General features: G+C 37.1%; 1 protein-coding gene across 3 annotated transcripts in view; it reads left to right on the plus strand.

Moving 5' to 3' along the window:
* Positions 1 to 23,460, plus strand: part of COG5 (component of oligomeric golgi complex 5) — a 277,335-nt gene that overhangs the window by 188,479 nt on the left and 65,396 nt on the right. For all 3 annotated transcript variants that reach the window (XM_070369612.1, XM_070369611.1, XM_005901432.3), the window contains exons 12-14: positions 11,672 to 11,876; positions 19,197 to 19,358; positions 21,306 to 21,405. In XM_070369612.1, the coding sequence (XP_070225713.1) occupies positions 11,672 to 11,876; positions 19,197 to 19,358; positions 21,306 to 21,405 (467 nt within the window). The remainder of the gene's footprint in view (positions 1 to 11,671; positions 11,877 to 19,196; positions 19,359 to 21,305; positions 21,406 to 23,460) is intronic.

Below are 23,460 nucleotides of genomic sequence, written 5' to 3' on the forward strand. Positions count from 1 at the left end.
CTACTCTTTGTGACCTAATCAAATTAGCCATAAGTAAAAAGAAATTTGGTAACACACTCTGCTGGCAAGCCTGTAGGGAAATAGTCACTCTCACACATTATTCATTAGCATCCAAACCTTATAAGAATTTCTAACAAAATTATCTAACAAAATAGATAAGGACCTAACAAAATTATATAAGCAGTTGCTTGGTGTCCCTTGTGGCTTAGCTGGTAAAGAATCCACCTGCAACGCGGGAGACCTGGGTTCAGTCCCTGAGTTGGGATGGTCCCTTGGAGAAGGGAAAGGCTACCCACTCCAGTATTCTGGCCTGGAGAATTCCATGAACTGTATAGTCCATGGGGTCACAGAGTCGGACATGACTGAGTGACTTTCACTTTCACTTTTTCTTTTTTGTATTTAGCAGTTCTACTTCAAAGGATCTATTCCATAAATATACTATCAAAAATACAAAGAGATATATTCACAGGGCTGTTCATTGCATCATTATTTGGAAAAAACTGGAAACAGCCCAAATGTTTATCACTAGGGGGGTAGTTTAACTATGGTGCATCCTAGAATGAAATGCCATGCAGCTATAAAAAGGAATGAGAAGCAAAAAAGGAATGAGGAATATCTTTATATACTACTATGGAGCAATCTCCAAGTTATATTGTTAAGTTTAAAAATATAAGAAAAACATGTCTACAGGGTGCTAATAAGAAAGGCAGTGGTATAAATAAATATACATTTTTGCTTATATTTTAGAAACAGAAGACTAAACCTTAAAATCCAGAACAAAATGGTTACCAATAGAGGGGGAGTGTGTGAAGAATACGTTGGAGAGGCCAGGGATGAAAGCTAGACTCCTCTGAATATACAATATATTTGTGTAATATATATATACACACAATATATATTCTTTTCCAGATTCTTTTCCATTATAGGTTATTACAAGAGATTGAATATAATTCCTTGTGCTATATAGTAATAGTAGGTCCTTGTTTATCTGTTTGACTACTTTTAAACAGAGTAATTTGTTTTTATAGCCCTACTAGGATATACTTATAGGATAATAAGAACTTTCCCCCAAACAGAGTAACTCTTCTAAACAATCATGTTATTCTTAGTAGTGTTATTGTTATACTCAGACTGCTGTTTGTGCCATATAGTGTGAAAGTCACTCAGTTGTGTCCGACTCTTTGTGACCCCATGGACTATACAGTCCATGGAATTCTCCAGGCCAGAATACTGGAGTGGGTAGCCTTTCCCTTCTCCAGGGAATCTTTCCAACCCAGGGATCGAACCCAGGTCTCCCACATTGCAGGCAGATTCTTTACCAGCTAAGCCACAAGGGAAGTCCAAGAATACCAGAGTGGGTAGCCTATCCCTTTTCCAGCAGATCTTCCTGACCCAGGAATCAAACCCGGGGCTCCTGCATTGCATGTGGATTCTTTACCAACTGAGCTATGAGGGGTATGGTGTAAATAAATGTACTGGTATCAGACTGAATCTGGATTTTGAGCATGTGTGAAACAAGATATAAAAATGGTTGAGATCAACTGATATTTTTTTCTTTAAAAATATATAATTTGATCTGCAAACATTTCATAGCTCTGCCCACTTGTAAAGACCTGAAAATAGTGACCGTTTCATTGGTCCTGAACCTCTCTAAAACCAATGCTGTGGATTTAAAACTTGATTTCCCATGGAAAGAAATCCCAGTTCTTTGAAGAAATGGTTAATTTGGGGTTAGGGGTAAGAAATGTGCAGGATAATTTTCTAACCCTATATACTAGAAAGAAAGAAAGATATGAAGACCAAGACTGTTAGGATTGAATTAGTAGGACCCAGGAAGCAATTTAAATAGATATATACAAGAGAAGGAATAAATTTAGCGTCAATAAGAAGATAGTCAAAGGTGATTAAGTCCATCAAATCCATGGGCTTGTAATGATGTAAGTAAAGAAATACTGATTACCCTTGGGGATACTATGGAAATCTATTCCTTGCTTTGAAAAGTGGTGAATAAAGGGGGAAAAACATTTTTAATCCTTCCTACAAATGATAAATTACAGAAGTTGAATAATTGATGGCAGAAGTTTTATTTATAAAAATATCACTTGTAATAAGTGTAAAAAGAATGTTACATATATTCAAAGAACCTTCAAAGAATGTTATCTTCATCTTGAAATCTCTTAGTACAACTGGGCAATGATTGTTAATGGACTGTCCATATAAAAAAGGCAAACAATATACAAATTAAAAGGTAGAGAATCTGCCTGCCAGTGCAAGAGACGCAAGAGATGCAGGTTCAGTCCTTGGGTTGGATAGATCCCCTAGAGAAGGGAATAGCAGCCCACTTCGGTATTCTTGCCTGGAAAATCCCGCGGACAGAAGAGCCTGGCATGCCACGGTCCATGGGGTCGCAAAGAGTCAGACACAACTGAGTACACATCATATTGCCATACAAGTTCATATGATACATATGTAGTAGGCTCACCAGAAATTATAGACTGTGGAAACAGATCAAATTTCTTAAATGCTGCAGTGGTTTTCAACTTAGTTGCATGTTAAAATCACTTAAAGAGTATTTAAAAATCTCACAGCCTATACTGCAATTGCATTAACGTCTCTGAGTTGAGACCCAAGCATCAGGACTTTTTTTTAGGCTTCCAAAGTTGTTTCAGTATGCAGCCAAGGTTGAAATGTATTGTTTTAGATCCAGCTGATAATTTACAGGAAATACAGGGATCCAAGGGTGCAATAAGCAAAATTCAGACTGGGAAGCTCTAGAGGATAAATGACCCAGTTTCTTAAATAAAGAATTAAAAGGAATAAAAAAGAGAGGAACTATAGGTGGGGCTTGATGATATATCAAATAATTATAATATATGGACTATTTATGGGTCCTAAATAAACAAGCTAAAAAAAAGTCACAAGTCAGTCGTACAGATACTGTGACTGATTGTTAATTTTGTAAAGTTTGATAAGAGAACTATGGTTACTTTTTAAAAATAGTCTTTACTATCAGAGATACATGCTGAAGTATTTATGGATGAAATAATATGATGTTGTCATTTGCTCCAAAATAACTGGCAGCAGTCAAGGAAAATTGGCTAGGGTTATGATAGATAAAACATCATCAAGCTGGTAAATGGTGATAACCCCAGACACACAGTCTATCCCTCTCCTTCCCTGCTCCCCCTTGGCACTTGCAAGTCTGTCGTCTATGTCTGTGAGTCTGTTTCTGTTCTGTAGATGGGTTCATTTGATACTGTTACTTTTACCAAAATAGTTTCAGTGGCATTGTGGCAGTTGGAAGTTGGGTTACAGCCTGAAGGAGGCAAGGAGATGTATGTAGACTATGATTATAAGCAGTGACAGGACAGTGGCTACTCATTAACTGTTGGAAGGTCAAGAGGAAGTCTTTGCCATATTATTTGTAGTTTTTGATTTTTTATACAATGAAAGTATGTTCAGTCTTTTTATAAAAAATTAATTGGAGGCTGAAAGTACAGGAGAGAGTAGTAGAGGAGGAGCTGAAATAGAATGAGATTAAGTGTGGAAGTTGAATAATTGATCATGTATAGAATGGACACTTGTTCCTATGAAGAAAGTTAAAGACAAACATTTATAGGGGAATAGAGGAGAAGGTAATGGCAACCCACTCCAGTACTCTTGCCTGGAAAATCCCATGGACGGAGGAGCCTGGTAGGCTGCAGTCCATGGAGTCACTAAGAGTCACACATGACTGAGTGACTTCACTTTCACTTTTCACTTTCATGCATTGGAGAAGGAAATGGCAACCCACTCCAGTGTTCTTGCCTGGAGAATCCCAGGGACTGGGGAGCCTGGTGGGCTGCTGTCTATGGGGTCGCACAGAGTCGGACACCACTGAAGCGACTTAGCAGCAGCAGCAGAGGGGAAGAAGTTGAAGGTGACCTTTATTTTTGTTGCAACATTTATTGTGAGATAATGAGGGTGGTCATCTTCATATCATAAATGGATTCAAAGTTAACTAATTAAGAGTTTGGAGAAGAACGTGTATGCTTTGTATTCCTGTTAAAAGGGAAGGGTATGGTGTAGAATACATACCCAGTTGGTATTGGATACCATACTTTGTATTGCTGTTATTATGAAAAAACAAAACCTAAAAAATCTCTTAGGTGCCGTATCTGGATATTTTCAGACAGTTATTGCATCTTAATTATGTGTGTGTGTGTAGTGTAGTTTGTGCAAGTGGCTAATATTAGATTGTGTGTGCTTTTTTTAAACTCAGTTTCTTCATTCAAAGCTTAATGTTTTAGGCTTTGGTCAGATTTTCCATCTAAAGCTTCCATTTTAATATCTGTTTATCTTAAATAGGGTTTCTCTAAGCTTTAAAAAGGTCTGTTTTCTATTCTGATTTTAGTTTTATTAAATCATAACTTTAAAATTAAATCAAAAGACATATTAATCCTCAATAAAATACATTTATAATTAGTTTTAGGTCATATAAACATTGATTGCTTTTAATATATAACTTGGACCGTACATTTCTGGAACTTAGAAGGAAAAGTTCTTTTTATGAGTAATGGGAAAATTCATTACCTTGGGTGCAATTGACTTACCATTATTTTATTGTAGAACTATTTCTGTAGTGTATTTGGTCTATTTTTCAACAATACTGTAAACGATTTTTTATATGAAACTGTTAAATACGAAGGAATAATATAGTCTGTGTTAGTCGCTCAGTCGACTAACTAACCATGGGGTCCATGTGACCCCATGGACTGTAGCCAACAGGATCCTCTGTCCATGGAAATCTTCAGGCAAGAATACTGGAGTGGGTTTTTATTCCCTTCTCCAGGGGATCTTCCTAACCCAGAAGTCGAACCCAGGTCTCCCACATTGAGGCAGCTTCTTTACTGCCTGAGCCACCAGGTCTATAATGTATTAGTATTTGAAAAATAGGTCTTTATCAGACTGCTGGATGGTCCTCAGCATTTGACTTTTTCTCATTTTTATTGATGTGAATGAAGTATCATTCATTTTATCAGGGCAGATAGATTCTAAGATTGCTCCCATTGATCCCTCCCTCCTGATATTTATACGCTTGTGTTATCTTTTCCCCTTGAATACAGGTACAACTTGTTTGTAATCTATAGACCATGCAAAGAAGAGGTCCCTTGTATGATTAGGTAACATAAGAGCGTAATTTCCATTTCACTAGCAAGCACTCTCTGTTGCCTTCTTGGATTACAAGCTTTGATAAAATAAGCAGTCATATTGGAGTGGTCCACTTTGTATGGTTGACCCCTTGCCAACAGCAAACTAGGAACTGAGACCCTCAATCCAGTTCAGTTCATCAGGAACTGAATCTTGACAATAGCCACATGAGCTTGGAATCTTGTCCCCGAGTTAAGCCTTCTGATGCGACTCCAGCCATGGCTGACAGCTTGATTGGAGTCTTAGGAGAGACCCTGAAGCAGAGGACCCGGCATGTCTCATTCATAGAAACTGTGAGATAATAAATGTATGTTTTTTAAAATAAGCAGCTACATTTGCGGCAGTTTATTGTGTAGCAATATATATCTAATGCAATTATGAAACAGAAAATACTTTCCAAGACATACCAAACCCTCCTTTACTTTCGTAGTACTAGATGATTTAGATGCAAGACAGGTTTTGGGAACTGAGCCTATTAGGCAAGGAATGAACTAGAAATGAGTAGCAATGTACTTAAAAAAGAGGGACTTAACATAGCTATGGAGGCTTACTCTCTCAGGCCAAGAGCATGGCAGGTTGTTAAAATAAGAGCAGCAGCCTCTGCTGGGATTGTCTACCTCACATCTTTTGCATTTGCTATTTCCTCCATCTGAATCACACTTTCCCCAGGCATCCAAATGGGTCATATCCTTACTTCACTCAGAGAGGCCCTCCCTGTCGTCAGTAAATAAAATGCTACTGCCTATCCCCAGATTACTATGATGGTGTGGTCAGCCACCCAGAGTCAGACATTCTGGAGTATGAAGTCAAGTGGGCCTTAGGAAGCACTGCTGTTAATAAAGCTAGTGGATGTGATGGAATTCCAGTAGAGCTATTCAGAACCGAAAGGATGATGCCATCAAGGTGTTGCATTCAATATGTCAGCAAATCTGGAAGACCCATCAGTGGTCATTGGACTTGAAAAGGTCAATCCTCATCCCAGTTCCTAAGAAGGGTAGTACTAAAGAATGTGCTAACCATTGGACAGTTGTACTCATCTCCATGATAGTGAGGTCAAGCTTAAAATCTTGCTGCTAGGCATCAGATTTATGTGAACCAAGAACTTTCAGATGTCCAAGTTGGGTTTAGAAAAGGCAGAAGAACCATAGATCAAATTGCCAACATTTGCTTGATCATAGAGAAAGCAAGGGAATTCCAGAAAAACATCTACTTCTGTTTCATCGACTACAAAGGCTAAAGCCTTTGACTGTGTGGATCTTAACAAACTGTGGAAAGTTCTTAAAGAGATGGGAATACCAGACCAATACCTGTCTCCTGAGAAACCTGTATGTGGGTCAAGAAGCAACAGTTAGAACCCTGTATGGAACAACTGACTGGTTCAAGATTGAGAAAGGAGTATGACAGGGCTGTCCGCTGTCACCCTGTTTGTTTAATCTGTACGTGAGCACATCATGAAAAATGTCAAGCTGAATGAGTTACAAGCTAGAATCAGAATAGGCAGGAGAAACATCAACAACCTCAGATACACAGATGATACCACTCTAATGGCAGAAAGTGAAGAGGAACTAAAGAGCCTCTTGTTGAGGGTGAAGCAGGAGAGTAAAAGAGCCGGCTTAAAACTAAATATTAAACAAAACTAAGATCATGCCATCTGGCCCCATTCAGTTCAGTTCAATCGCTCAGTCGTGTCTGACTCTTTGCAACCCCATGAATTGCAGCACACCAGGCCTCCCTGTACATCACCAACTCCCAGAGTTCACTCAAACTCGTGTCCATCGAGTCGGTGATGCCATCCAGCCATCTCATCCTCTGTCGTCCCCTTCTCCTGCCCCCAATCCTCCCAGCATCAGAGTCTTTTCCAATGAGTCAACTCTTCGCCTGAGGTGGCCAAAGTACTGGAGTTTCAGCTTTAGCATCATTCCTTCCAAAGAACACCCAGGGCTGATCTCCTTTAGAATGGACTGGTTGGATCTCCTTGCAGTCCAAGGGACTCTCAAGAGTCTTCTCCAGCACCACAGTTCAAAAGCATCAATTCTTCGGCGCTCAGCTTTCTTCACAGTTCAACTCTCACATCTATCCGGCCCCATTACTGCATGGCAAATAGAAGGGGAAAAGATGAAAGTAGTGACAGATTTCCTTTTCTTGGGCTCCAAAATCACCGCGGACAGTGACTGCAGCCATGAAATCAGAAGACTATTGCTTCATAGCAAGAAAGTGATGACAGACCTAGACAGTGTGTTGAAAAGCAGAGACGTTACTCTGCTGACAGAGATCCATATAGTCAAGGCTATGGTCTTCCCAGTGTCACGTACGGTTATGAAAGATGTACCATGAAGAAGGCAGAATGCCCAAAAATAGATGCCTTCAAACTGTGGTGCTGGAGAAGACTCCTAAGAGTCCCTTGGACAGAAAGGAGATCAAACCAGTCAAGGGAAGTCAATCCTGAATACTTGTTGGAAGGACTGATGCTGAAGCTGAAGCTCCAGTATTTTGATAATCTGATGTAAACAGCCGACTCATTGGAAAAGTCCCTGATGCTGGGAAAGATTGAGGGCAGAAGGAAAAGGGGGCATCAGAGGGTTAGATGCCTGGATGGCATCACTAATGCAGTGGACATGAACTTGGGCAAACTTTGGGAGATGGTGTAGGACAGGAAGGCCTGGCACACTGCAGTCCATGGGGTTTCAAACAGTCGGACATGACTGGGCTACTGAACAACAACATCACTATTCTCTAATCTTGATATTATGTTACATACTAATTTGTTTACTGTCTTTCTCCTTCATTGGAGCATAAGCTCCTCATGGGTAGGAACTTTGCTTCTTTTGTTCACTGCTGCGTATGCATCATTTACAACAGCATTTGTCATATAGTAAATGATCAGCAAATACTTGTTGAGTCAATTAGTCCACCTTCCAGATTTCACACTGACCAGGATTTGGTTGTCTGGAGGCTGATGGGAGTTTTCAGGAGTGATGCCCTTTCTTGGTCAGGACTCCAGTCAATGGCTGAGAGATGAGGTGTTGCGTCTTCACACAGGGAGATGTGCTGGCAGAGTCAGACAAACAGGCTGAGATTAAGCACAGCTACTCAAGACTAAGGCCAGATCTGTGAAAGCTGCAGCTCTGGGATAAATAGGGGGTCTAGGAGGAGTGAGGTAATGAAGTCTAGGCTATTAGAATCTAGAGAAAAGATTTAATTCCATACCTACATCCTTCTTCATTCTTTTTTCAGTTTGTTCATTCAGTAATTCAATGCCTGGTGTTATTCTAGGTAAAGGAAATACAGAGACAAATCAAATAGTATCCCTGTCTCATTAAACTTGCATTCTGAAGAGGGAGCACAGACAGTCAACACAAACTAATAAATAATTTCTTACAGTGTTCATTGCTATGAAGAAATCTTCATAAAACAAGCTACTGAAATAAAGATGAATTTCCTCTCCCTGTTAGTGTCTATGTTGGAGTCACTAGTTATTGCTCAAAAAGAATTGAGCAATATTGCTCAGTTGCTCATATGAAGGCATAATCTGAGTAATGGATTACTTAGTAATCGGGAATTAGTAATCTGTTATTTTCTATCTGTAAATGATTTGTTAGATTATTAAGATATGCAGTTAAGTTCTATAGACATTGCAGTTAAGTTCTAAAGACATTTATCAAATAAGTAATTGATTGTAATCAAGTTTATAGGTAATTGATGTGAACATTTTAAACCTATTTATAAAAGAAAGTAAAGTAGAATTTAACTTCAGGAATTACCACACAATATTTATTTGTAAACTTTAAATGTATTTGATTTAAGTAACTTAGAATCAATGAGTCAGTCACGTTTACTGAGATGATATAGTCACAGTTTGGCTTTCTAAAACTCTGAACAGTGGATTGTTCTGCATAGATAAGATTTCTGTGAAAGTGAGCATATTGTCCATTGAAAAGCAAAACTTAATTTATTCTATCATTAAGAGATACTTTGTGTTGAGTACCAAATATGCATTGAAGAAAATGAGGCTTGTCCTTGTTCTCATCAAGTTTATAGTCAAGTACGGGAAACATACATTACATAAATAAAATTGGAAATTGTGGTAAATGGGAAGGGAAAAAGCAGATTCCTATAATGAAAGGAATATGATTTAGCTTTGAGGAGCTCAAGAACTGTGAAAGATCTGAGATATTTACCCTACTTAGAAAGGGTAGCCTGCCAAAGTGCTCTGGATATTGTCAGAAGACACGAGACTCCTGGGTCAGAGCAGAAGGACTTTATTACTCAGCATACCAAGCTGCGTGAGCATTGGCATCTTTGTTTTTTGGCTCCCCCCACCTCCAGGTCTCACAGGGAGATGCAGTTCAGTGGTAAGTATGCCGTGAGTTTGTCTCTCTTAAGTTGGGAGAATCTGCCACTTTTGCTGTAAGCAGTAAGCAAGCCTGCTCTTTGTGTGCTGAAGAAGTTACTTCATCTTTCAAGGCTACTTGCTACAGATGCAAACCTTGCTACAGATAAATGGCCTGGATAAAGAGCAACTGGGGCCTCTCATTGTTGACATACCTGCAAGAATATGTGGGAACACTCAGGGCCATGGTGAATGGCTTCTTCATTGGGGAGGAGGGATTTCAAAGAAGTCCTAGCTGAGATTTTTTTAAACAGTTTTTTATTAGAGTATAATTGGTATACAATAACCTGAACATAATTTTTGTTAAGTTTTGACATACATGCACACCCATGAAAGCATCACAGCAGTGAAGATCAGTGAATATACTTGTCATCAGTGAAAGTTTCCACGTACCCCTTTATAATTCCTCTCCCTGCCATCTCCTTTCTCCTTCCCCAAGCAAATTCTTGACAAGCTTTTTGTCACTTTGAGCTAGGTTACTTTTCCGGGAACTATGTACAGATTGAATGATACAGCATGTATTATGGATTCTTATTTGCCTTTCATGGAGCAGGATTGTATTTAGAATCATCCATATTGTAATGTGTACTTCTGTATAGTGTTCTGTTGTTCAAGTATACTGCAGTTTGTACATGCATTCACTTGTGGATGGACAATTTGGGTTGTTTCCAGTTTTTGGCTATTACAAATCAAGGTGCTTTGAGTGTTCATATATAAATCTTTATATGGACATATACTTTTATTTCTGTTGAATAAACATGTAGAAGAGGAATGGTTTGACCATATGGTAGGTATATCTTTAACAGTTTAAGAAAATGCCAGACTTTTTTGCAAAGTGATCAGTTTTTCTTTTCTACCAACAGTATATAAGAGTTTTAGTATTTCTGTATTCACCAACATTTGGTTTTTGTTTTAGCTAGTCTAACAGGTATATAGTCATATTTCATTATGATTTTTAAAATTTGACTTCAAAAGCAAAGTCAACAAAAGGAAAAATAAACAAGCGGGACTATATCAAACAAAAAACCTCTATACAGCAAAGGAAACCATAAACAAAATAAGAGGACAACCCACTAAATGGGAAAAAATATTTGAAAATTACATACCTGATAAGGGGTTAATATCCAAAGTATATATAGAACTCATACAACTCAGTAGCAAAAAAACCAAAGTATCCAGTAAAACAAAATGGACAGGATCTAAGTAGACATTTTTCTATAGACAACATATAGAAGGGCAACAGTACATGAAAAGATGCTTAGCATAACTAATCATCAGCAAAATGCAGATAAAAAACACAGATATTATCTCACACCTGTTGGAATGACCAGTATTAAAAAGTAAAGAAATAATAAGTGCTGATGAGGTTGTAGTGAAAATGGAACCCTTGTACCTTCTTTAGTGGGAATATAATTAACTGATGCAGTCACTATGAAGAACAGTATGGAGGTTTCTCAGAAAATTAAATATAGAACTGATCTAGCAATTTTCTTTTGGATTTTTATCCAGGATCATTTAAATATATCTTTCTGTTATGATTTCTTATCTAAAACTATTTGGGTTTTTCATACTTTGTATGATTTGAAACCTTTCAGATTTATTCAGATGATTTCATGACATTAACAATTGTCATTTTTGGTAAATATTTCATGTGTACTTGAAAACAATGACTACTTTGCTGTTTTGGATGAAGTATTCTATAAATGTCAATTTAAGTAAATCATGGGTGGTGGTCAGGTATTTTTTATGCTTCCTGATTTTCTATGTATTTTATCAGTTTTTGAAAGAAAAAATTGAAAGTCTTCAACTTTTTTCATCAATGTGTTTGTTTCCTTATAGATTAAGTTTCAAAAACCAAAGGAACTTTGTGGCCAACCCAATATATGGTACATATATCAAATGCAGTAAATAGTCTGGGAGGAAAACTACTGCTACTGGCATTATTTTGAAAAGCCCTGTTAAAACACACCTTTGTTTTGTCCTGTGGTATAGGCTATTTGTAGCACGGTTTTCATATACAAAAGAAACTTTATTTGCTACATTTTATTGTTTTATCATTTATCTAATCCATTTTATTGTTTTGCTTGGCAGCTTCTATGTTTTTGAAACAGGCATTTGAAGGAGAATACCCAAAATTATTGCGGCTTTATAATGACTTATGGAAGCGTCTTCAACAATACAGCCAAAATATTCAAGGAAATTTTAATGCAAGTGGAACTGCAGACCTCTATGCTGACTTACAACACACGGAAGATGATACACAAGATGTATTCATACCGAAAAAGCCAGATTATGAGTATGTTTGTGTAATCAAATCTGTTTGTTGGCACGTTAAGGATTTTGTCCTTTATTTTTATTACAAGTTAGAAATTGGGGAAATGTTAATCTTTCTGAATATTTGTAATGATTATTATTAATTTTTTTACCTTAAAAGATTTCACAACACTTTTAACTTAAGGAGTCAAACTTCTATCCTTAGTTGAGCAGCCTGATTCCGACTGAGAATTTGTCTTAAAGGATATCACCAAGTAAGGTGAATAGAAGCTAAGAGATGAGCATGTGTAGTCACTGTCCTTCAATTGATACTATAATACACTTGTAATTATATAGCATCATTATTGATGGGCCAGTGGCATAAATGTGATACAAAAGGAACTGGTATGTTCAGGAACTATAGTGGAAACAAATCTTATGCTGGGATAGGTTCTCAGTCTGGTGGGCAAAAGCTAAGTATTGTCGAAATTAAACCTGAAAGTCTCTTAGATGAGTCATGAAGTATAGTATATGTAGTGATATTTATAAGCCACATTGGAAAACAATGTACCAACTCAATAAGTTTAAACCTGCCAGCTTTCCCCCTAAATTGAAAAGAAGTACTGTTTTCATATTTCTCTGTAAGTACCAAATCAATTGATTGGTTTGCACACTTCCTTTAAACACTTGAATCATTTATTGTGATGTGATTGACTCAGGTAACAACAGATTCTTATCACCTACCTTGTAAGAAAAATGATAGATTTATGAGTGCTTTTTTAATGTTTGTTTCAACTTTTTTTTTCCTGAATACTTACAGTTGAATTGTAGCCACTTTAGTAAGAAGTTCTGACTGGTAAAATACAGATTATATAAGTTTTAATTGGTAGAGTAAGTGCATAAGAGTAGGCTGAAGTGACAGAAGGGGCTTTGTTCTCTTCAGTTACTCTTTCACATTAAACATGAAGTAAACCCGAACATGGTTTTTGGCCAGTCCAGTATATTAAGGGTTTTTTTTTTTTTTTAAGTATATGAAATAAAATATGTAGTATCATTCTATTTCTGGCTTAGTTTTATTTTTAAATTCATATGCTTGTACTAAAAAGCTCTGGAAACATACATAGCAAAAAGTAGTAATGCTTTATCTCCAATAGGTAGAGTTTTTATTTTGTATTCCTGCTTTTATTTAAAATGAGCATATGTTACTCATGGGGGTAGGGGAAAGACAGTAAATTCAATGTAGAGAAAAAAATCAGAATGAAAAAAACCTTTTATTTTGACTAGTGGGATATCATTGTCACCTTTTGGAGACTAACTTTAGTAAAGTAGCTGATGTGGAAGAAGAGTTGTGACCTGTACCCTAAGAAACCAAAAAATAATGAGAATAGTAAGGAGCAATTGTATTATGTTTTACATATTCTTTTGAGGAGTGAGGCAAAGAGTCAAACATAAATTTGACCATGAGCCAAAGGAAGGTTTTTTTGTTGTTTTTAATTATAGAGGGAAAACTGAGAGTATTTATAGATAGAAGTAGCCAGTGGAGAGAGCAAGAGGTAATGAACAAGATCTTGGAAGAATCTGAGTATAATCAAGGCACAAATAACCAGGTTAGCATTTTTCATCATTAAGTATTCATGCTGAATTTGAGAGCTGTTCTTGTTATGAAGAAAATAAAACAAGGATATTCCCTGATGGTCCAGTTGTTATGACTCAGTACTTCACTGCTGGGGCCTGGCTATAATCCCTGGTTGGGGAACTAAGGTCCTACAACCACGCCCCTTCCACCCCGCCGCCACCCCCCACCAAAAAAAAGACAAGACAACATGATAGAGTGCCTTATATAAGGTGGTGAGGGACGGTCTCTATGAGAAGATAACTTTGACCCAAGACCTCAGTAAGAAATCAGCTGTGGAAGATTTGGAGTAAGATTTCTGCAGGCAGAGAGAAGAGCAGATGTAGAGTCTTTGAGAAAACTAAGATGGAGATGTTGAGGAATAGAAAGCTGGAACACAGTGAAAGAGGGAGAGTGGGGGCTATGAAAGTGGCTCAAAGAGGGAGGAAAGTGTAAGATCATGTAAGGCTTTATTCACTATGGTATGGGATTTGGAGTTTATTCAAAACAGTAGAAACCATTGCTTTTAAACAGAGGAATGATATGAACTGATAAACACTTTAAAATTAACACTAGGGCTTCTATATGGACAACTAGGGAAAGCATCACCACAGGGAAAGAGAAGTAGGAAATGGAAGCTATTTTGTTTATCCAGACAAGAAATGGCAATGGCCTAAAATAGGATGAGGGGATGAGGTGGTGAGAACTGGTCAGATTGCTTCTAGATATACTTGCTAGTAGATTGGATTTGAGAGGAAAAGAAGAATCAAGGATATGTATGGACAAGTTGGGAGAAGACCAAAGATTGGAAGCCATGGTCTCATCAAGTAGTGTTGAACAAAGGTTTTTCTTTTGAAACTCTTGAATCAAAGATACAAATAGAGATGTTATAGACTTTTTGAAAAGGTAGTTGACTGTGAATCAGGGCTAGAAATGCATATTTGAGAATCATCGCTATGCATATCTTGAAAAATCATGGGTCTGGAGGAGAGTCTATAGGGAAGATATATGTAAAGAGAAAAGGGAACTTTGGCCCAAGATATGCACTCCAGAATTTATAACTTGGAGGATTGGCAGCCTACAGGACTGAGACAGAAAAAAAATAGTGAGATAGGAGGAAAACTCAAAGTTGTGTGGAACTCTTAAGGAAAGAGTTCATTAGTCAGAGGAGGAATAGTTAACTGTGTCACATGCTGTTGAAAAGCTGAAGAAGCTTAGGACTGAGAATTGACCACTTGCTACAGCAAAATAAGGTGGTTCAAGGCCTAAGTGTGGAATGGTGGATATAGTGAAGTGAAGTCGCTCAGTCGTGTCCGACTCTTAGCGACCCCATTGACTGTAGCCTACCACACTCTGTCCATGGGATTTTCCAGGCAGTAGTCCTGGAGTGGATTGCCATTTCCTTCTCCAGGGGATCTTCCCAACCCAGGGATCGAACCCGGGTCTCCCGCATTGTAGGAAGACGCTTTAGCATCTGAGCCAGTGGATACAAGAGCATTATTAGAATTGATGAAAGGCAGACTATGAGGAGATTGACTTCTGGGATGACAGCACTTCCCACTCTGCTGACCCATCCCCAGTAAATCTGGTGAAAACTATTACAACAAAACCAAACAACTCAGTGCCTCTGGAAATGATTTTAAAAGCAAACAGCAAATGAAAAATCATCAATGCAAGAAAGTTTATGAAAATTTGGTAGAAAGAATTCCATAAGAGTCTGTGATACTAGAACCAAGACAGTTGTTTTCTCCCTTCCTCTTCCCAGTTCAGCAAGGCACAAGCTCCACTCCAAACTGTGGCACCAAGAACCAAGGGCTCCCTCTCCCACCATTCCCAGCCAGAGGGCTTTCTGCCTAGGAAGAACAGCACTGCAGCATTTCTCATGCTGCTCTCAGCTGCCAGTTAGCTGAAGCCAAGTGTCAGCCAAATGAGATCAATATGTGGGTGCTTCCTTATTGTGCACAATGCTCACGTGTTATGTATGTTATCACAATAAAAACAAAGCACATAAAGTGAATTTTTTAAAGTATGCTCACACACAAATTTTTAGTGAATGTTTATAGCAGTATTCATAGTTACCAAAAGATAGAAACAAGCCAGATGTCCATCAGCAGACAAATGGATAACCAAATGTTGTATATCCACACAGTGGAATACTATTCAGCCGTAAAAGGAATGAAGTACTAACACTTGTTACAGCATGCCTAAACTTTGAAAAAGTTATGCTAAGTGAAAAAGGCCAAATACAAATGCATATACTGTATGATCCTATCCATATGAAAGTCAAGAACAGCAGATCTCTAGAGATATAAAGCCTATATAAAGCCTATTGGTGGTTGCATAGGGCTGGGAACGGGGTGAGAAGGGTAAAGATTTTAAAGCTGAAGGGTATGAGGTTTCTTTTGAAGGTGATAAAAATGTTCTAGGTTTGAGCATGGTGATGGTGGCACATACCATGAATATACTGAAAACCATCAAATATACACTTTAAATGGTTGAATTGAATGTAAGTCTCAATAAAGCAGTTTTCTAAAAAAGAATAGGAAAGGAGGAGGTGGGTTCAATTCATCTGAGGTTTTGATATCAACAAAGGAATAAAGCTACTCTTTCTTTGGGATAAGAAGAAAATCAGATGTAGATGAAATTACAGAGGAAAAAGAAAAGCTGGTATCAAGTTGACAAAGATCATTGCAGTAGTTTTGGTCTTCGTGTAGAAACAAATGGTCCGCTATAGAGAGTGAAGGACTGCAAAGAAGGTTTTTAATACCTTGAGCTTCAAGTCTCTTGAAATTAAGGGGTTTGTATCAGTGTTCAATAGAAACAATTTCCTTTTTCTCTGGAATGCTTGGGCAGCTTAGCAGCAGGTACAGAGATCATCTAAATGAGATATTTCTTACAGCTTTGAAAGGAAGGTACATTAGAAAAATCAGGATGCTCATGAGAGTACCTTGAAATGCTGGGCTGATGGAGGATGAGCACAGCAAAGGATTTTACAGCACTGATCACAGTCAGGTCAAAAAGCAAGTTCTTTTGAGTAAAATCTAGCGTTTTTATTCATATACAAAACTCAGCATGTTTTGTTCCATCTGTTTGATCTTAAACCTCATTTTGTACTGTTCTCCTGTCACTTAAGTGCTCTGCTCCTCTCGCTCTTTGGCAAACTCAGCCAGGTATAAGTCCCCTCTCAGGGCCTTTATAAGTCCCCTCTCAGGGCCTTTGCACTTCTTCTCTCCTCATAAAAGTGCCTACTCTGGAAATCGATGTAACTTGTTCCCTCCTTTTTCCTCATATCTTCCCAGGAAGCCTTGCCTTACCTCACTCTATCTAAAGTTGGATAAAAACTGCTCTCTGGCTACTTTGCTTCCTTCTTCTCTTAGAATTTATTAGTCTTCTTTATATTCCACAATTAAGTCAGTTAAAAGTTTTATTTCTTCTTTAAGAGGGCAGGAAATTTTTTTAGCTGACTTTATTGCTACATTCCTCACTTCCAGGAAGTACTTGGCAAATTGTACACATTAAAGAGAATTTGTAGGAGGGAAGGGGGTAGGGGCAAGTGGAGGTGTGGAAAGTTGTCTTCAAGCTTGGAGACCTTAGAGGTGGAGCAGTTCAAAATGATGACTCAAAAAGTAGACGTATAGTACAGGACGGGCTTCCCCGGGTGGCTCAGCAGTAAGGAATCCTCCTGCAATGCAGGAGACACAGGTTTGATTCCTGGGTCGGGATGATCCGCTGGCGAAGGGAGTGGCAGCCCACTCCAGTATTCTTGCCTGGAGAATCCTATGGACAGAGGAGCCTGGCAGGCTACAGTCCATAGAGTCGCAAAGAGTCGCGCACAACTGACGTGATTTAGCACGCATGCAAGCACAGGATAGGTTTTAGAAAAGCTGTCTGTTTTGACATAGTCACCGAGGATCCTACACCCCCCATGCCTAGTTCTTCAGTTTTTCCAAAACTAACAGGGTGGAATAGGGTAGGGAACAGGGGAAGCAGGCCACCTTGGGAGCAGGGCTAGGGTGAGGCTAGGCTTCTGCTGCCACCTGAGGCCGGACCCTGTCACATTGTTCTTCTGTCACATTCCTGTGTCAGTGGGTTGGTTTCCTACAGCAACCACAGGCCTTGGCCTTGCTCTCCCTCTCAGCCAGCCTCTCAAACATAGAGCACAGAGCTGCTTCTCCTGTGCAGCTACTCACAGATCTGCTGCTGGCAGATAGCCATCTAGGCCCTGGCAACTTTGTTTCTGGAGTAAAACTGTAGTACCTTCTGGGTGAATCCTTGGAGAAGAGGAAGAATGTCAGTACTTATAATTTAGTGCTGAAATTTCTGTGGAAGAAAGAAGAGGATTCTTAAGGGCAGTAAATGATCAGAGCAGAAGTAGGGAAGATGTTTAAATACCTGATGTGGACCTCAGGAGAGGATTGACTCAGACAGATTTAGGCACTAGTTCTTCCCTGTTCCTATGGGGCTCTTTCATCATCTATTATAAAAATTATAGTTATCACTCCACCTGCACATTTCTTCACTGGGCTGTAAAGCAAATTTCATCTCTATCTTCATAGCACTTAACAAGGGCTGGTACATAGGATTCTCGGGAACTATGTGTTGACTGAAATACCCACATTGAATGAGAAAGTGTTGAGAGATAACCATGGAATTACGATGTAGGAGCCAAGAGTGTGGTGACCTCTAGGTGTTGTCATTTGACCAACAAGAGTGGAAAAGGAGAAAGCCAGGTTTCCGGTACCAAAGGAGTAGGTCAGATGTTTTCAAGATGAACATTTAGGATGAATTTAGGGGGATTTGTTTTTTTTGTTTTTTTAAGATAATGGAAAGGTAGGTAGAAGGATCATAATCAGGGGTGATGTGAGAAGACACAGTTAATTATACGGTTATAGACATTTGATAATAATTTTCAGAGGTAAAATATAAGTTCCAATAATTGGACAACTAAATGAAAATCAACAAAAATAACTGAAAACATTGGAGGTCTGGGGGGGAAAGAAGTGTTTAGTAGGTTAAATTTTAGTTTGTGAAGAATGTTATAAAAATAAGAACTCCAGTTGGGAGATTTTTTGTGATTTTGTGGGACTTGTACAAACACTTTTTCTTTTGTCCTCAATTCTTGTTAGTATCAGTTTTGGTATCAGAAGGGTGATAAAAACCTACATTTGTATACTTCCCTCTCAGATGCTTAGCTTATGAGAGTGCATCTATGTGTGAAAAGGATTGAACTGGTGGGAGCCAGTTCAAGTCTTTGCAGACTTGCCTCTCTTGTATGTTGTGTAGAAACATGCTAAGTGAAGACATGGCCCCATTAGAATTAATAAGATTTTACAGTGTTACTCTTATAGTTTCAAGTGACAAACTTGCTACAGTAGATACTGGGGCATATTATTTTACATTTATACCCAGGAATTATGTATAAATTAAAATGTTTAATTCTTAATAAGCATTTAATTATCAAATGTATATAAATGTATTTATAAATTTTTAAGCAAAATTTTTCTGTTGTCCATATAAAGTTACCTTCTATAGAGGAGATGTGTTTTTTATTTTTAATTGGAGGATAATTTACAATGTTGTGTTGGTTTCTGTCATACAACAATGTGAATCAGTCTCATATATATATATATATCTCCCCTTTTCTTGAGTCTTATGGAGGATATATTTTAAAGAAAGATATTTACAACCTAATACCATAGTATTTAGTCTTGTATAATTTAAGTTCATTTTTAATAAACTTTGTTCCCACAGTCCAGAAAAGGCTTTGAAAGACTCACTACAACCCTATGAGGCTGCATATTTATCAAAATCATTATCTCGACTCTTTGATCCTATCAACTTGGTTTTTCCCCCTGGTGGTCGTAATCCTCCTTCTGCTGATGAACTTGAAGGTATCATTAAAACTATAGCGAGGTATGTGTTTTTATATAATGGCATGCCATAAAATGCCCACCACATTTGTTAGTGATGTCTGATGCAGTACATTTTAAATTTATCTCTAGTTGTTCAAGTAATTAGTCCAGCAATTAAATCAAGAGTTTTGCAGTGAATGAGTGCACATGTCCTAAGTACTTGAGATTCCAATTAATAAAACCATTTAAATACAGTCTAAAAATAGTCATTTATAATTGTTCTTTATCTTGTCAAGGATGCAGAGTAAACCAACCTAATTCTTTATACCATAGTAAATTTCTGGTATTAAGTAGGACAGTAAATATAAAAATAATTTTACAGATTGAGAAGCTAAAGCATGGAGAGTAATTTTTTTTTTTTAATCTTAAATCCAGAAAGTACTTCATGGTGTACAAGTATTATAATCCTGATTAGTCTACTCGTGTTTGCTATTTTAAGCTTTCTAAAGTTGAATGTGACAGCTTTTAAAACTCTTAAAAGGGAAGATATCCTAGCAGAGGTGCCACCTGAATGCTTGCAGACAATGTAGTTATACTGTTGTCTTTAGACATTTTATGGTCACCCAGGCGACCCAGTCTGCAGTTGAGACTCTCGGTTCCTGTCGTAGTATATAAGTTGTCATAACAGTAGGTCTGTACATTTATAGGTGAACATTTTGTGAGTTAAAATAGTTGTTAGGCCATATAGGACCAGAGTATAGAAGTCTAAATTCTTTTAGATTACACATCAGATAATGATTCTGAGGCATGTGAGAGTAAAACTAGAAAGCCACAGGTATAATCTGCAGAACCATATACAGTAGTGTTGAAAGAGCCCAGAATCTTGATCCTAATCTCTCCACAGTTACTTTGACTTTCTAAGGCCTGACTCTGGATTCTTAAACCCTGATGATGTCTCCATTATTTGTTTAGTATAGTAGTGATCAAACCAGTCATTAATTCAACTTGATCTCTGACCTGTTTATGGAAATATTAAAGAAGTAACTCCCTTTCCTCTGTGCAACTTAACCACACTGTGATCAGTTGTAAGGTGGGACTTGAAAAAGCATGCTTATGCCACTGATCAATAGAATGTGAATATCAGGGTTAATTATGTCTCACTGTTAATTATGTCTTACAGTGAGATTATGTCTCACTATTAAATGAAAGGGCATTTTTGATGCACAAATTAAGCACTAATGTTAAAGTCTTTCGCTTTCTTCATAAAGGGAATCTGGGAAATACCAAGATTCTTTCTGCTACTTCACAGACAGTAATTACTTTTCTTGCTTTCTACTTGTATATGCATTTTCATGCAGTTTTTAACTGCTGGTATACTTTACATGGTCTTTATAAATACTTTTTTTGGAGCAGTCAGCTGAAGTGTCCCAAATAATCCAGTATAAAAAATTGAAAATAAGCATGGCAAAGAAATACTTCAGGAATCTAGATTTTTAAAATTTCCAGGTAAATCCTTGTTGTGCTTTTGATATAAAAAAGCTACGCTATCAAAATAACATGAATTGGCATAATTTCTACAGAAACTTAGTATCTTGATATATCATGTAATTTATATTTTTAGCCTATGTCCTTCCAAGGTCATCATTTCCATTCAAGAGCTGTCATTTCCTTGCAGATGTCTGTGATATGCAGTGTCTCTAATTGCACTTATCAGTATGAACAAGAGTGCTACTTGAAAAATCTGTACACAATTTACTCTTCTTAATCACAGCCTGAACCCACACATGACATGCTTTTATTAATGAGAAACTGGTCATTAACCAAACCATCTCAGGGCACTTTTTCCTAATGCTGAATTTAGGAGGGAAAATGAAACAATCCAATCAATTCTTAGAGGCACCCAGGGAAATCTATAAAAAGAATCACCTTTTTGTTTAATGGGTTTAAGTTCATATACTTGTCTTTGTTGATAAACTGTATTGCTAAAGTCTGTTTTTGTTTTCTTCAGTGAACTAAACGTAGCTGCTGTTGATTCAAACCTCACATTAGCTGTGTCAAAAAATGTGGCAAAGACCATCCAGTTGTATGGGGTAAAATCAGAGCAGCTGGTAAGTGATAATCACTTCTGTAAACCTTGATTTTGTTTCAAATAACTAATTATACAATACTTGACTATAAATATTGAATTGACTGAATAGTAATTTACTGTAAATTTTTAAAGTGACATTTTGAAACTTTCTTATGAATTTAAATCAGAAAAAAGTGTTAAATCTATTAAAAAACGGCCCTCCTATCATTGTTACACTTACAGAATGCAGGCAAATTTTGTAATATTTTTTAAGAAATCTGTGTGCCACTTTATGAGTTAAATTATGTATATTTTTAAGTATATTAATAATTATTTCAAATTGGTCAAATTTCCTCTCCTGTGGTCACTCACTCCAGGTATCATTTATGTACTGTTAACCTAGTGTGAAATTAAGTTGAACCATTAGAAAATGATTGGAGGATGTTAAGTGCTTAAACTGTAAAAGAAAAATATTGATTTACTTTCTAAAGTTTCTGGACTGTGAAAGTTTAACTCCAAAATTACTCTATTTGAGCAGATGATTGCACATATTTAAAATAATAACTACATGACTGAATCATAATCTTAATTCTCTACATTAATGTTTTAAACTACGTATTAACTAGTAGGTATGTATACTAATTGAAATCCAACGAATAAGACTGTAGTATATCTTTAACTGTCATTGATTGAAGAATTTTAGAGAATGTGCCAAAATGTGATCTCTCTACTGTCATTGTAGGGATCGCCAACCATGGGTTTTTTGTGTGGCCTCCCTTACTGCTCCAATTGAAACATGGGAAAATGAAGTATAGTTGACCCTTGAACAGCTTGGGGGTTTGAGGCACCTACACTCCCTGCAATCAAAAAATCCACGTATAATTTATAACAACATTTTCGTTGTTCCTCCTTATCATCCCTTCACCTCAGTGGAATCAACCAACTGTGGATTGTGTAGTATTTACTATTTCCTAAAACTTAGTATCTGCTAAGTCCCGTAGTATTTACTATTGAACAAAATCTGCATGTCGATAGACCATTGCAATTCAAACCTGTGTTGTTCAGGGATTAACTGTAATCCAGTTTTATCTATATCCAAGTGGTTCAGTTGGTTCTGGTAAAATTTTTAGAGTTGGTTGGTAAAAGATTTAACTGAAGGAATTTGCATAAAATGATCCTTGATGGGAACAGTCATATCCTGAGGCTTCCTGCTTTCAGTTCCAGTGGGTGGCCCCATTGTGTTTGCATGTTAATATGATGCTGTCTTCTATTTAATTATTCTTGCAACCTTGACAGATTTTTTTTAAGCATTTTACAAGCATTTTTTAAAACATTGTTTATTGAGAACTGGCCCCACAGAGACCATGGAAGCTCTTCATAGGTAATTAGATCATTAATTTTTCTCTCAGTCTTTGCTATAAAAGCTTTATTATGATGTTCATTACTTTAAAAAATATGGTTTATTATTATAAATGAAATTCAGTATTATATCCAATAGAATTCAATGTAATTACTAAAAGTGTCAGGAAAAAATAACCTCATGAGATGATCCCACCAGAAGATAACATAAGGAAGAGCCAATATATACATGGAAAATAGTTCACTTTTCCACATCAGGCAAGAGCAGTAGTAAATGGAACATGTGACTTCAGTTAAGTCAGTAATGACAAAAAGCTTTAACAAAATTAAAATATATCAAAAACTTTTGATTGAGTTGATGTTCTTGGCCAGATTGTCTGTGATCCTAAGTTACTCAGGCCTACCATCCTAAAGTGCTAAATTAAGGGTAAGAGAAAGTCACTGAATTAAAATTTTTTAAGTTAATTTTTTCTGTTTTTTTTTAAGTAATTTTACTTTTCTACTTTCATTTTAGTTTTTAAAGAAAGCTTAAGTATTACTTAATAGTACAAAGAGCATCATTTGTTTTATTTTTTAAAAAATGCTATTGAGCATTGACAAGTAACGTTTTAATGTTCATCTCTATAATTTTTTGGCTGTTAATAACATTATTTCTGCCACTCCTCTATGTGTTTATTTATTTCAATATCAGTTCAGTCATTCAGTTGTGTCTGACTCTTTGCGTTGCAACCCCATG

Source organism: Bos mutus, chromosome 4 (assembly GCF_027580195.1).
Source record: "Bos mutus isolate GX-2022 chromosome 4, NWIPB_WYAK_1.1, whole genome shotgun sequence".
Classification (NCBI taxonomy): Eukaryota; Metazoa; Chordata; class Mammalia; order Artiodactyla; family Bovidae; genus Bos; species Bos mutus.